Raw genomic sequence first — 13,107 nt, 5'->3', positions numbered from 1 at the left:
AGGAGAGGACATTCGATCTGGAAAGATATAAGCCAATACATCCTAAGGGGAAAAAACCCCACAAGTAATGCAGTAAGATTAAGATAATTTGCTGAAACTGGAATTATTCAAAAGATTACAATAAATATCAAAGAAAAATATAAGCTTGCAGTGTGTTACACTAACCAAGAAAACTGTTTGACAATTTGAAATTAATGTGCAGAGGTACACGTCACTGTATGGGGAAAGGAATTCTGTTCTTTGAATTCTGATGCAACCACACACAACTTTAACTTTCAAGCATTTTTACATCCCAAAGGTGAAGAACAAAATTTAAGCAAGGAAACAGTTGTGAAGCTAACAAAATTCATTCACAAACAAAGATTAGATGATCTGTGTGATGACCCAAGGTAAAGAAAACTGCCTATAATCATTTACAGGAATTTTACAGCAAGAGGAAATTAGTAAAAGAGGGTACAGAGCACTGCAAGAAAGTAAAATTAAATTAACAATAGGAAAAGTTGACACACCCGCAACACTTCTTGACACTCATACTCAGCTATGCAATAGAAACCTGCAGCTCTGCTAGAACTTCAGCTGCTCCAGCAATAAACATTCCCTAGCCTTTTGTAGCCCTTCAGTCTAACACTGGACCAACTGGACAAACATCTATATGTGAATGCATATGCTAAACTACGAACCCTGTAAAACTGTGCATGTAAATCAAAGTTACCAATTCTCTGATACTATATTAATGTTAACAAATCTTAATTAAGGTCCTAGATCATCAAGTGTTAGCAAAAAACTCAACAGCACAATTTTCAGAGAATGGTCAATTAAAAGATTTGAAATGCTGAACCTGACTCTCTCTTACAGACTTATGTTAAAATGAATGTGCCTTCTCCAGATATTTGCTAAAAAGCATTGACTGTCATGCAGTGAACAAGTACCATGAAACTCTCAGACATGCAGATTTAAGGCAACTCACCAGTTTCTTTAAAAGGTTTGCAATTTGTTTCTTCAAATTGAGAAGCCAGAGAAAGTGGTGTTCCTAACAGCCTTGGAAAGAACTCCAAGGTGGGGTTTTTTTGGTTGTTTTGGTTTTTGTTTTTTTTAAGGCCACATGTCTTTTATGACAATACTTGAACTTTAAAACTAAAATGTCAGAATAGCTCTGGATGAGCACTGGTATTTAGGAAAAAACCAAACCACAAAGCCAACTGTATGCTGGGCTGCATCGAAAGCAGTGCGGCTAGCAGGTCGAGGTAGGGGATTCCCTGCCCTCTACTCCGCTCTCATGAGAACCCTCTGCAGTGCTGCATCCTACTCTGGGGGCCCCAGGACAAGGACATGGAGCTGTTGGAGCGAGTCCAGAGGAGGCCACGGAGATGATCAGAGGGCTGGAGCACCTCTGCTATGGAGACAGGCTGAGAGAGTTGGGGTTGTTCAGCCTGGAGAAGAGAAGGCTCCAGGAGGACCTTACAGCACCTTCCAGTACCTAAAAAAAAAAAAAAAGCTACGGGAAAGCTGGAGAGGGACTCTTTGAAGGGCATGGAGTGACAGGACAAGGGGGAATGGCCTTAAGCTGAAGGAGGGTCGATTTAGATTAGATATTAGGAAGAAATTCTTCCCTGTGAAGGTGGTGAGGCCCTGGCACAGGTTGCCCAGAGAGGTTGTGGAGGCCCCATCCCTGGCAGTGTTCAAGGCCAGGTTGGATGGGGCTTTGGGCAACCTGGGCTAGTGGAGGGTGTCCCTGCCCATGGCAGGGGGTGGGAACTAGATGACCTTTGAGGTCCCTTCCAACCCAAACCATTCTATGATTCTATGACAGAGTTTGACACCAGAATTTAGAAAAAGTCTAACTACTATTAGAGAAGATATTTTATTTAGCCCAACTACTGGAAGATTTTATAAGAACTAAATGTCCTTGAATTTACTTTTCCAACTACACAGCTCAAAGTTAAATCCATTTCAGGCTGATTAAATCCTCCCTCTTAGGGCTTGTGTTTCATGAAAGCAACACATTAAAGAGAGTATCAGTTCAGAACTACACACGCTTTCCTTGGGGCAGGCAACTCTAAGGACTGTAGGAATGGCTCTGCTTACACTGGATTCTCACGTCCTCTTCATACACATTCACACACACACTTGCCACTTCCTGACACTCAACATCAGCAACTAATGTCCTGGTTTTGATTATCTTCTTCCCCGCAGAAGAAATATTGAGGGATGCTGTTCATTTAAAGACTTACTGAAACATCTGCAGATGAAAAACACTCTGAAGGAAAGTTATTTGGCTGCTGAATCAGCCAATTGCTATAGCATACCCTCAGCATATATATATGTAATGCAAAATATGGAGAATTTCCAAACAGCCAATGCCTGCCTAAAAATGAAATAGGCAATGCATCCTTAAGCCCACTATCTGTAACAGCCAGAAATTCTGTGCAAGTGGTACGATCCAAGACATAATTAAGCTCCTTTAGTTAGAACAGCAAGGATGCACTCTCAGATGAGTATCTTAAAGGTATATTTGCTTCAAAAAGAGCAACTTGGAGGTACAGAATAGGTTCTGGAACCTTCAACTTCTTTGCTTAAAACCCTAATCCTCAATCCTCAAGTGAGAGCAAAAGTGGCAGAGCTGGAGGAAGATTTTCAGTAGCACTCTAAGTACTTAAGACTAAAGACACCAATTCTGTGACTTAAGCAATAAATGCATGCTGCATCAGAGCTGAGGTCAAATGGCAAATGCAATTCACAATCCAGTCCACTGAGAAGCAGACTAAGAACCTCCAACAGATAAATCTCATGGGCTAACCACTGGCATACAGCTCAAGCACAAACGCCTTCAAAATAAAAAAAAACAAAAGCAAAGGAGCAAAATGGTACTCCACGCTATGTTTCTTCAGCAAATTAGAAAAAAGGTTTACTGTGCTGAAGCCCAGGGTTTTCAGTGTCATTCTAGGTGGTAGAAACTGGCTAGGTAAGAAGTATCTTTTTGCATGTTTGGACTCCTCTAAACATGGAGAGGAGTGGAGGGATGAGAGATCGGCCTGAGGCATTTCAACATAGGTTACTGTCCTTTTCCGCAGTTGGTACAGACCTCAACTGAAATTTGAAAATACCTCTCACTTTTTTAACAAGTGGGTAAACAACTCCTATATCTCTTGCTAAGTTCTGGACAACCGCACCCATGCGCACTTGCAAGCATCAATCCCTAACTTGGCGGCTCTTGCTACTAAGTGGCAAGCATCAAACGCCACCCTCACCTGATGCTTGGCCGTCTCCATACCCTCCAGAATTGTCGTCTTGAAGTCCTCCTGCTTGCCCTGTGGAAGGAAAGAGGAGAACTCAGGGACCTTACTCCATAAGTTAAATCATACTGGACATAAAGGCCCGGCAGTTGGCGTTTTAGGTGTTAAATTTCACCAACTAACTATACCCATTTTCTGAGAATCCCATCTTCTGGAACCTAGGTTCAGGGCACCAAATTCTGTGGTCTTCTAAAGTGTTATCCATGTTACTGGAACGCTTTACATCAGACTTTATGGGAAATAAAGAAGTACACAATATACTTATGATCAACTTCATTAACAGCTCAGATTTGAATAAGATTACATTTCTTACTGCCAAGATCTGGTGGATGGGTACCATCAGATTCTACATATCTCAAACGGTAAGAATTTGATAATCTTGCCCTTGGTACTCCCGAGTCTCCCCATATGCAAGGGGATAATCTGAACCATTCTGAAAAGCCTCTTACTTTCAAGAAAGCCTTTTTTTTTTTTTTTTTTTTTTGCCATAAACCCTTCCTTGAAGCTTGATGACAACATTTTTTGAAAGGCTCAGACTACTTATTTTGGCTTCAGCAACCTTGATACACCAACAATGTTCTAACACATGAAGACCACCTTTGAAGCCAAGTACACGTCAATACCATTGATCAGTAATATGATCAATACACAGCACTGAAAGACATCAGTCTTTCAACGTACCCAAGGGCTGGAAACATGAGGAAAGGCAAAGCACTCATCTGAAAAGATCTGAAGGAGACTCAAAATTACCTTAGCCTGCATGTAAGTTCTAAATTGCAGCCTTAACAGGCCTACAACACAACCAGAAACAGTGCATCCCTGCAGGAACAAAGCTAATATAGGTCACCTAACACACTGCTAATCTTCACAGATGCTAGCTCCAAGTTTAGCCTGTAAGCGATATTCTTCCACAGTCAGATATTTGCTAAAGTCTTGTCACCTCCAGAGAGCAGGAAGCTGTGGAACAGAGACATCTGAGCACTGTTCAGCTAGCTTCTCCTCTACCAAGGCTCCATTCAACCATGTGCTTCAACAGTCAGCAAATTGGGTATTTTCTAAAGTCCAAACAAATCCTCACTGAAACAGACTGCTGAGGTCAAGGTAGCAAATGGAGCAGTCACTTCCTAGAGCACAAATGATTAAGGTGTCATCTCCAAACAGGTAAGAGTAAGGTCTAACCTGAGGCTGAACACACAATTGTTAAGATTACTCCTTGGAGTTTGGGATTGAGTGGAGAATTTTGCCAGAATATGATTTGAGGCTCTGAGGGGATACACCAACTTCAATGAATTCCATCTGAACTACAAATTTAACCCCTAAAGCAAGGCACAGAAAGTGAACCAAACATTTTCATACTTTGATAACCTGGATTAATGTCTGGAATGCTGTAACATTACACACCTACAAATAAAATAAAATATGAACTGAAACAAGAAAGCCATTTACACTCAGCTGCAGTAGAGAAGCAATAGTCAGTACTTTTATATGATTAGTCTACCAGCAGGGAAGTTCAGAAACTCGAAAGAGAGACCATAAAGAATAATTGTATTTTGACAGGCCTCAGAAGTCCCCAAATCAGGATTCTACATATCTGCAATAACAAGAGAAAATTCCTCACTTCACCTACTCTGTAAGTCCTTTATTTTGCTGGGAACATTACATTCCATTTTGGGAGAGACTAACACAACCCAAACATTAATATTTATGCTCCAACATGGGCCATTAATTTGCAGGAAAAGTTACACTTGTGCCTTCCATAATTTAAGAAATTGAAAAGATGCTGACATCAGCCTGTGACATCCATTATCCCTGAATTAGCACTGACAATGAGTAAGGGGGACAAAATTGCTCTCAGTTTACTTACAAAAATGAAATCAGTATCTTCCTCTTCTGTTAGTAACAGCTAAAACAACTTCAGTGTTAGGTCAAGAAAAAGCAATACTGTTACTGCCTGCTGGACACAATTCTAAACGCTACCTAGTCTGAGTAGGGAAGTGTGGAAACAAGGCCTGCTAGTGCAGATGGCCTCTCCTTCCCGGTAAGAAAGTCATGTTCCATCTGCAAAGGAACAAAGTAGCAAGCAAACTGCTGATCCATGTTAACATCAAATTATTTCAGCTGAATACATGTGCAGGAACAGAATCTGCTGAAAGGCTCAAGGCAACAGACCAATAGACTGTGAGCTGAACAGCAATCAGGAAGAAGGTCTATAAGGAGTCCACTTCATACAATCATCCACTGTCTTAAAATAAAGAATAGCAGCACACGATTACCACCGAGTACTGAATTTAATTAGGAAAACAGAAGAAGTCAGATGAAAAACAGAGACAGAGCACTACTAGTTTGACTATTCATTTGACATTAACCTGGATGATATTCAGTCTCACACTTCCTCAGAAAACAGCAGCTAGAAACATAAGATTACCACAAAGTAAGAACACTGACAAAACTGAAAAGACAAGAGCAGGTAAAGAAAATCTTCATGAAGCTATAAAAATTAAAATACAATTTGGTGAGGGCAAACAAAAAAAGATCCTTAGAGGAGAAAAATTATAGAAGCAAGCTCCTTGATTTCAAAAGGGATATTGGCAAACAAGAACACAAATGTCAATCAGCACTGAAAGTGAGCTTGAAGCTTTTTGCTGTCAGATAATATGTCTCAAGTAACAAAGAGGTGAGATACTTAATCATGAAATATTGTTACGCCTTTTAAAACTGCTCTGCAATAACATGCAGTAAATCTTGCAAATCCAGACTGTAACAATCTGCATAGCCAAAACATCTGGAATTCCCCACAGCTGAGGACATTAACAGAACCTACCCCAAGTAAGACCAGCATTTCCCTGTCACCTGAAGTGTGATACTTAATAATATCCTTCTACTGTAAACTGTCTGTGAGGACAGACTAATGAAATACCAGCTACTGTCACTGTTACATTTTTAAGTTTGCACAATTAAGCTTTTCAACACAAAAGGTCATAATCTATAACATGACAGCTTTACACTTCTACTGTATTACCTATGTTTTCACAGGCTTTAAACATACAAGGAAATTAAGGACTGCAATGAGAATAAATTAACAGTAACACACAAGCTAACTTTTTGTATTTTGTTAAGTTTTCAATATGCAAACCTGCTCTAGTATCACTGTCCTATTTAATATTTCTTAGTGAGCACTTATATTTTTGCTTCAAAGAAATGTCAGAGAGAGAAAATCTCAATTATAAACACTGCTTCTATATACAGCAGACTCCATGCCTCTTCCTGCTAATGGTTGTTTGCATTAGAAGTTACAATGCACTTTAACAGCCAGCGTAAGATGACCTGATGCTCGACACCTGCATTAATAAAGACAAAGATAGAGAGATCCACCAATGTATATAGTTTCAGAAGTCTTTAAAACTACAGCAAGACTTGCTATGGAATGACAACTGAAAATTTGTCGTCTTCCTACCTCACTGCTTGATGCATATCACAGGTTTTCTAGGAATGAAGAAAGGATATGATGACCTGAAATCTACTTACTTCTAGGCAGCTAGATATAGCCTGTTTTAAAATTGGTTGTATTTAGACAACTAATATACAGTGCTTGCAGAACAACTGCTTAACAGACTGTTGTGAATATAGAACAGCATGAGTCTACCACTGCCTATCTTCCACGTTTCTTCCTTCACGGGATAAAACACTGTACTTCAATTATTATGTTTCAAACTGATTTCAATAATCATTCTTAGAGGCACAAAATAGCATCTGAGATATATCAAGAGTGTATTAATATTAGGTTGCAAGGACTGAACCCAAAGTCTAAGCTAAATTAAATAGTAAACTTAAGATACTTGCTTAATTACACCTATTAAAATTCCTTTTTTAATATATCAGCTACAACTAGGGGTGGGGAGGATTTTTATCATTGCAAATATTTCAGTCAAGGCTATGAGCTATAGTATTCCTGTATCAAGCCAGAAGCTAACAGCCACAGCTGAGGAGAGATTACAGGGGCAAATCCTGAGATAAAACACATTCGCAGCTTTTAATATATTTTCTGATACTGAAGGTAAGTATCCCCAAACTAATGTCAGTCCTATTGTCTACATTCTCAAACCTGCCAGCCAAAAAGAACCCAATTAAGAGCAGTAGAACTGAAGATTAACAGTTACTCACATCAGTGATGAACCAGCAAAAGTTCAACTACTAAATTTCAGCTATTGCCTAAAACTAATCAGCACACACATCATATCATCAAATCTCTCCGACAGCTGAACTTTGCAAAAGCATGATTTTATAGATTGCGATATACCAACACCAGACCTAACTAATGGTGGTAGCCATAAACACAACAGAGGTAAAGAATGGATAGGGTACTGCTAACACCATAAATTTCAAAAGCTGCATCCTGAACAAGACTGACCAAAAAATTTTCCAATGTAAAGTGAAGCTTTACAAGTCTGTCAAAGGTAATGAGGAAAGCACTGAAGTTTAAGCAAACAGTATCCAACCAGAATTTAAGATTAGTCGTAGGTTAAAGCCACGGGAATCACTGTAGATTAAATTTGTTCTCCTGCATAGTGACACTCCCAGAAAATCTAACCTCTTTTCTCTCAGGGGAATAAGTGAATGTTGGTACACAAGCAGGTGTGGCAGCTAAGTGCCAAAGAGCCTATCGTGGTCAATAAGCTTCCAAAGACAAGTCAATAAGGATCCTGAGAATGTAGTATGAGAGTTTTGGGTTAGTTTGGAATTAGATTATGCATATTCCCATCTTTGCCAGGCTGCTCTTCTGTGTTTTCCCCCTCCTTCCACCATGTGGGGCCAGCAAAGAAAACAGTGTAGAACAATCATTCAAAACCAGACACAGGATTCATGATGCTGCACCTGACCCCGCTTAATTTCTGGCAATAAAACAGGTAAGTAGTGTCAGAGGAGAAGGTCTCTCTTTACTCACCAGATGGCTCCTCTGGCTCACTTTCATTCTCTTCTTCTGCAGGAGCTGGTGGAGGTGGCGGTGGTAGTTTTTTCTCTTTTTCAGCTTTAGCATTTCTCTCTTCTTCAGAGTAATACTCATCTTCTGACAGGTTTGCAAGACTCTCATCCATCTCTCTATACTCCACCTGTAAAAAACAGAACAGAGGATAAACACACTGAAGATGTCCCTAAGTTTCACTACTAACACGAACATTGCAAGCAACAAAATTGCTTACAGATCGAAGAAAAGGCCTGAGTTACCTTCTCCAGTCTTATGACAGCTACTATGTTATAAAATCTTAAACAGCTTAACAAATTCCACTTGTTTTTACCTCCACTAAAAAAATGTCTTCGGCACCCACCTGTTCAATAGTAGGAACTTTCTACTCATATCAAGCATAATTTATGTGTATTTCTTATATCATCATTTAACCTCTTTAGTTTTCTTCCCTTCCTTCACCTCCCTGTCAAACTCAGGGATAACAAATTGCCTCTGTGTCCAATCCAATCTTCCAACTTGAATTTATCTGTCAAGCGTGGGTGACCAGAACTGCGCACAAGATTTCATCTTGCCCTGGTACAGGGGATCACATTTGCCTCCTCTCCAGGATGGTCACAGTAGTAGCTCAAGACAAGAGCAAAAAAAAGAGAAAAATCTTTGTTGACATATATGTTTTGTTCTGTTCTCCTGTAAAAATAAATGTTACCAGATAAAAAGACTCGCTCCAACTTAAAGAAATGTGGAAACCCAAGAAATAACCTCGAAGGGAAGCACCTCATATTGTTTAATAAACCAAGCATCTTTCCAAGGTAAGAAAGCTTTGTATATTGCCATTGAATTTCCCTATCTATTGGAAAGGAAAAAAGCACTTCTCACAACATGCAGCATATGCAATATGCAGCACAATATGCAGGGAAAAATAAAAAGAAAGCAGTTGGTGTACTTCCAACATCCTACAGGTCAACTTCTACCGCGAGATGACAAAAGCATTGGGAAGCTCATGTATAGGAAAGTCTAAATTCAGTAAAACACTAACACACCCTATGATCTCCTATCTGTCAAATATTTACATTCCACCCTGTCCAGCACATGCAGTTTTTCACACTGTTGAGCAAATGTTGCACCACCAGGATCTTTCGTGAGTTCCCACTCTGAAGCAAGTTAAAACGATCCCACAGCATCGTAAGTATAGTATCACAGGTATCTGAAACCAACACAAACTAGTTCTGCCTTAAGGCTCTCTTAAGTCTCCCATCCTCCTTGAGCTCACAAAACTTTCAGAGATCAAGTCCAATAAAAACACCCTAAGCTTTTCCCTAGGTTTATTTTTAACCTGGATACCATCCCCAACTCGGTTCACACCACTAACATTTGCAGTAAGGCAACCTTGTGCTAGCCTGAAGTGATGGTGGGGATATACTGTGTTAAAAGAGATTAATGCTCTTAGCAAATGGGTATTGTTAATGCAGAGAAAGATCACCAAAATACAACCCACAAATAGTGCGCTAATTCCTACTTGTTAACAGACCACTATCAAGCAAGTAAACTGCAGGTATGCTGCCTCTGAAGAACAAAGAATCACAGAATGGTTTAGGTTGGAAGGAACCTTTGAAGATCATCTGGTTCCAACCCCCCTGCCATGGGCAGGGACACCCTCCACTAGCCCAGGTTGCCCAAAGCCCCATCCAACCTGGCCTTGAACAATGCCAGGGAGCCAGGGGCAGCCACAACTTCTCTGGACAACCTGTTCCAGTGCCTCACCACCCTCATCGTAAAAAATTTCTTCCTTATGTCCAATCTACATCAACTCTCTTTCAGTTTAAAAGATGCACCAGACTGACCTACCCAACAGCTCCTATATGCAAAGGATGAGTCCAGCTATCACGTCATATAAGAGCTCTGAAGAGCAAGACATTCAATGCCACAGCTACAGTTCAACCGAGTTCCTAGAAGTAATTTCAGCTTCCATATCAAACACACTCAGCTTTGGACACAGCCAAGATCTTCAAAGTCTTCTGCAACAAGATTTCCAAGAAAAAGTTTCACAAAAAAAATGTTAATGTTCTCAGATGTTCAGAATAACATATGAGAATTACATACCACAGGCCCAAATTATTGGAAGCTGTTTATAGCCTTTAGATCTCATTGCTAAATCTCACCATTAACACAGCATTGGCTCAACTCTCCAACACCAACTGAGGGAAGCTGAAGAACAGTGGAGTGAGTGTGGCCACTACCTTTATAGCATTGCAATACCAGCATCATTCCATGCACAGAAGCCTCAAGACAAGCTGCACCCATATACCCCTAGTAACAACAAGAACGTGCTTGGAAAACATAAGATCATAAGAACGTTGCATAAGATGCAACGGTAGGGTGTTGGGGTTTTTTTTTGCGGGGGGGGGGGGCTTTTTTTTTTTTTTTTTTTACTGCTCAGTATCTGACCAAGAAGCCCTACAAAGTTCCGAGGACTGTTGCAGACTGCTCTCCTTTGTCATAGTGCACGAGTTTTCCCCAGACCTTATGAAGGTGACCTATGACAATATGAGACCTTAATCCGCACTAGCTTCCTGCACGTCTGCAAGCTTATCGTGGAGGAGGACTGGCCTCTCCGGAGCAGCACCCCCACCCCACACACCAGCGCCGCCCGGTAAAGCCCGATCGGGCGGTCGGCTCAGGGCAGCATCCCGGAGGCAGGGAGCGGTCCCGGGGGCACCCGCCCCGCCGGCCTCTTCCCTGGAAGCCGTCCCGGGCGGCGAGAGCTGCCCCGAGGAGGGGCGGGGCCCAGCAGCCCAACGGCCGGAGCCCAACGGCCCGCCAGACCCCCCACTCCGGCCGCGGCTCCAGGCCAGCGGGGTCCGGCGGGGCCAGGCCCGTAGCCCGAGCCTCCCCCACACCTACTTTGGCCCGCTTGCGGCGGCTGGTCCTGCGACCCTCGGGGGTCTCGGCGATGCCAGTGGTTTCGGCGCCGGGCGCAGGGGCGGCACCGGCGGCCGGCGGCTCGGACAGACCGCCCGGGGGCGAGGCCCGTGGCGGCTCCTTCTTGCGGGGAGTGCGCTCCGCAGCCCCGCCGCTCTCGGCAGAGGAGCCGAGGGCCCCCGCGGCGGCGGGCGGAGGCACCGGCGCCTCAGACCCGCCCTCGCCGCCCGCCGCCGCCGCCTCCGCGGCCTTCTTCCCTCCCGACAGCATCGCCCCGGCCGCGCCGCGCCGCCCCGCACAAAGAAGGCCGCGAGTGGGCTGCCGGCACCGCCTCCTGACGTCACCTCCGGGCCGCGGCGCGCGCGCACTGGGGCGCTCGTGCCGGCCGCAGGCGCGCGTGCGCAGCAGGCCACAGGCCCCCCCCCCCCCCCTCCCGCCCCGCGCAGGGCCCCTGTTAGGGCCGATCTGCCCAGCGGGACACCGGCACAGCGCGACAGCCCGCGACCCGCGTTGCAGCGAGAGGAGCTCAAGCCCGGCAGGAGGAAGGCAATCGCCCGCTGAAGGGCGGCTCAGTCGCGGAAGAAGCTGAAGTGGGACACCATCTGTGAGACCACCTCAGACCTGCATCTCCTGGGCTGGTCGCAGGACTCCCAACGAGGGAGGCCGTGAGAACCGCGTCTCAGTCTCACTGCCGGTGGTGCCAGCGTGCTGTAGCCGTTACTGTTCCTGCAGACATAATGGTTGCCTCGAGTTCACTGATCATTATTTTTCTCTCAGATATGTTCCAGGGGAGCCCCCCCACTACTTGTCTGGCCCCGCAGAGCTCATTGCCGGGTCAGGGTACTGTAAGCCTCCCGAGCACCTCTGTTAGATCCCTTTAGCAAGCTGACATTGCAGTTTCATTTCATGTCATCAGACAAATTTACCCATGCATGCATCTCTTCCAGTTTCCTTGCCTACACATCTAATTCAGATACAAAGTGGGAGGACCTCTTGGAAACCAAGAAAAGTGAGAAGCCCTGTAGCCATAACAGTTCTGTGTGGATGTATGTCCACAGCACAACTCATGGAGTCCCTTGGAATGTGCCAAGACTGCTGCCAGGGAGTGGCAGTTTGTGCCTATTTCCATAAAGCATTTCAATTTTAGTCCTCCTGTCTCCTTCCAAGGTCTGGGCTGGACTTTTCCTCACCCTGTCCTCTCAAGCTTCTGCTTACACCACCAGAAAAAGCTGGTGAGGCAGGGAAGGGGAAGCTGGAGCTATCAGCCTTTCGGCAGGACGCTGCTGATCAGTGCCCGCCAACCCCAGTGATGCCTGTGTGGGGCGTACTGCCAGAGATGTTCTGCTTTAGGTTCCCTTGCCTTGAATATTTGAACATTATTAGCTAAAGGTAACAGAAAACAAAAGCCCACTCTTGCTAATTTTCTTGCCTCTCCTCAAAACTGGTCGTTCATCACAACGGATGCGTGGCTGATCCTACTAGACATACCTTGTCATCAAGCTGGTTTGCATTGGCTGGTCACGTGGCTGCATAGACACTGTAGGAGGATTTAGATACCTGGGAAGGCAGCAGCTGCACAGAAAGATTTAGGTGTGATTTTGATCGTTCTCAGGAACACAGGAAGCAACTAGAGGCTGCAGAATGTCTGCAACATGTAGCTGATGCTTTCAGATGCCTGCACAGTAGTAGTGTGTGGACAGGCAGAAGGTCAACAGCACACAGTGACAGACAATGCCAGTGCTGAGAAGTGACTGCCGAAGACTGGGATCAACTCTGAACCCTTGTTCAGAGGAGTTAGATGACGAAATCCAGCTGGGAGAACTGTAGTGATCAACTCCAAACAGTGACAGGGAAGAAAAGGAAGCAACAGGCAATTACCACAACAATACTACCTTCGCCTCTAAGCCTAAGTATTTCAAGTTTCCATAGGAA

General features: G+C 43.8%; 1 protein-coding gene across 3 annotated transcripts in view; it reads right to left on the bottom strand.

Moving 5' to 3' along the window:
* KDM1A (lysine demethylase 1A) overlaps positions 1-11,514 on the bottom strand; it is a 53,059-nt gene extending 41,545 nt beyond the window's left edge. For 2 of the 3 annotated variants that reach the window (XM_075774232.1, XM_075774234.1), the window contains exons 1-3: positions 11,158-11,514; positions 8,236-8,401; positions 3,249-3,308 (exon numbers count right to left, since the gene is read on the bottom strand). In XM_075774232.1, the coding sequence (XP_075630347.1) occupies positions 3,249-3,308; positions 8,236-8,401; positions 11,158-11,445 (514 nt within the window). In that variant the 5' untranslated portion in view covers positions 11,446-11,514. The remainder of the gene's footprint in view (positions 1-3,248; positions 3,309-8,235; positions 8,402-11,157) is intronic. The other variant, XM_075774233.1, reaches the window with a different exon arrangement.
* Between the last annotated feature and the right edge of the window lie 1,593 nt (positions 11,515-13,107).

Source organism: Balearica regulorum, chromosome 22, assembly GCF_011004875.1.
Source record: "Balearica regulorum gibbericeps isolate bBalReg1 chromosome 22, bBalReg1.pri, whole genome shotgun sequence".
Lineage (NCBI taxonomy): Eukaryota > Metazoa > Chordata > Aves > Gruiformes > Gruidae > Balearica > Balearica regulorum.
The sequence above is the reverse complement of the archived record's forward strand: the minus strand, read 5'-3'. Positions and strand labels throughout refer to the sequence as shown.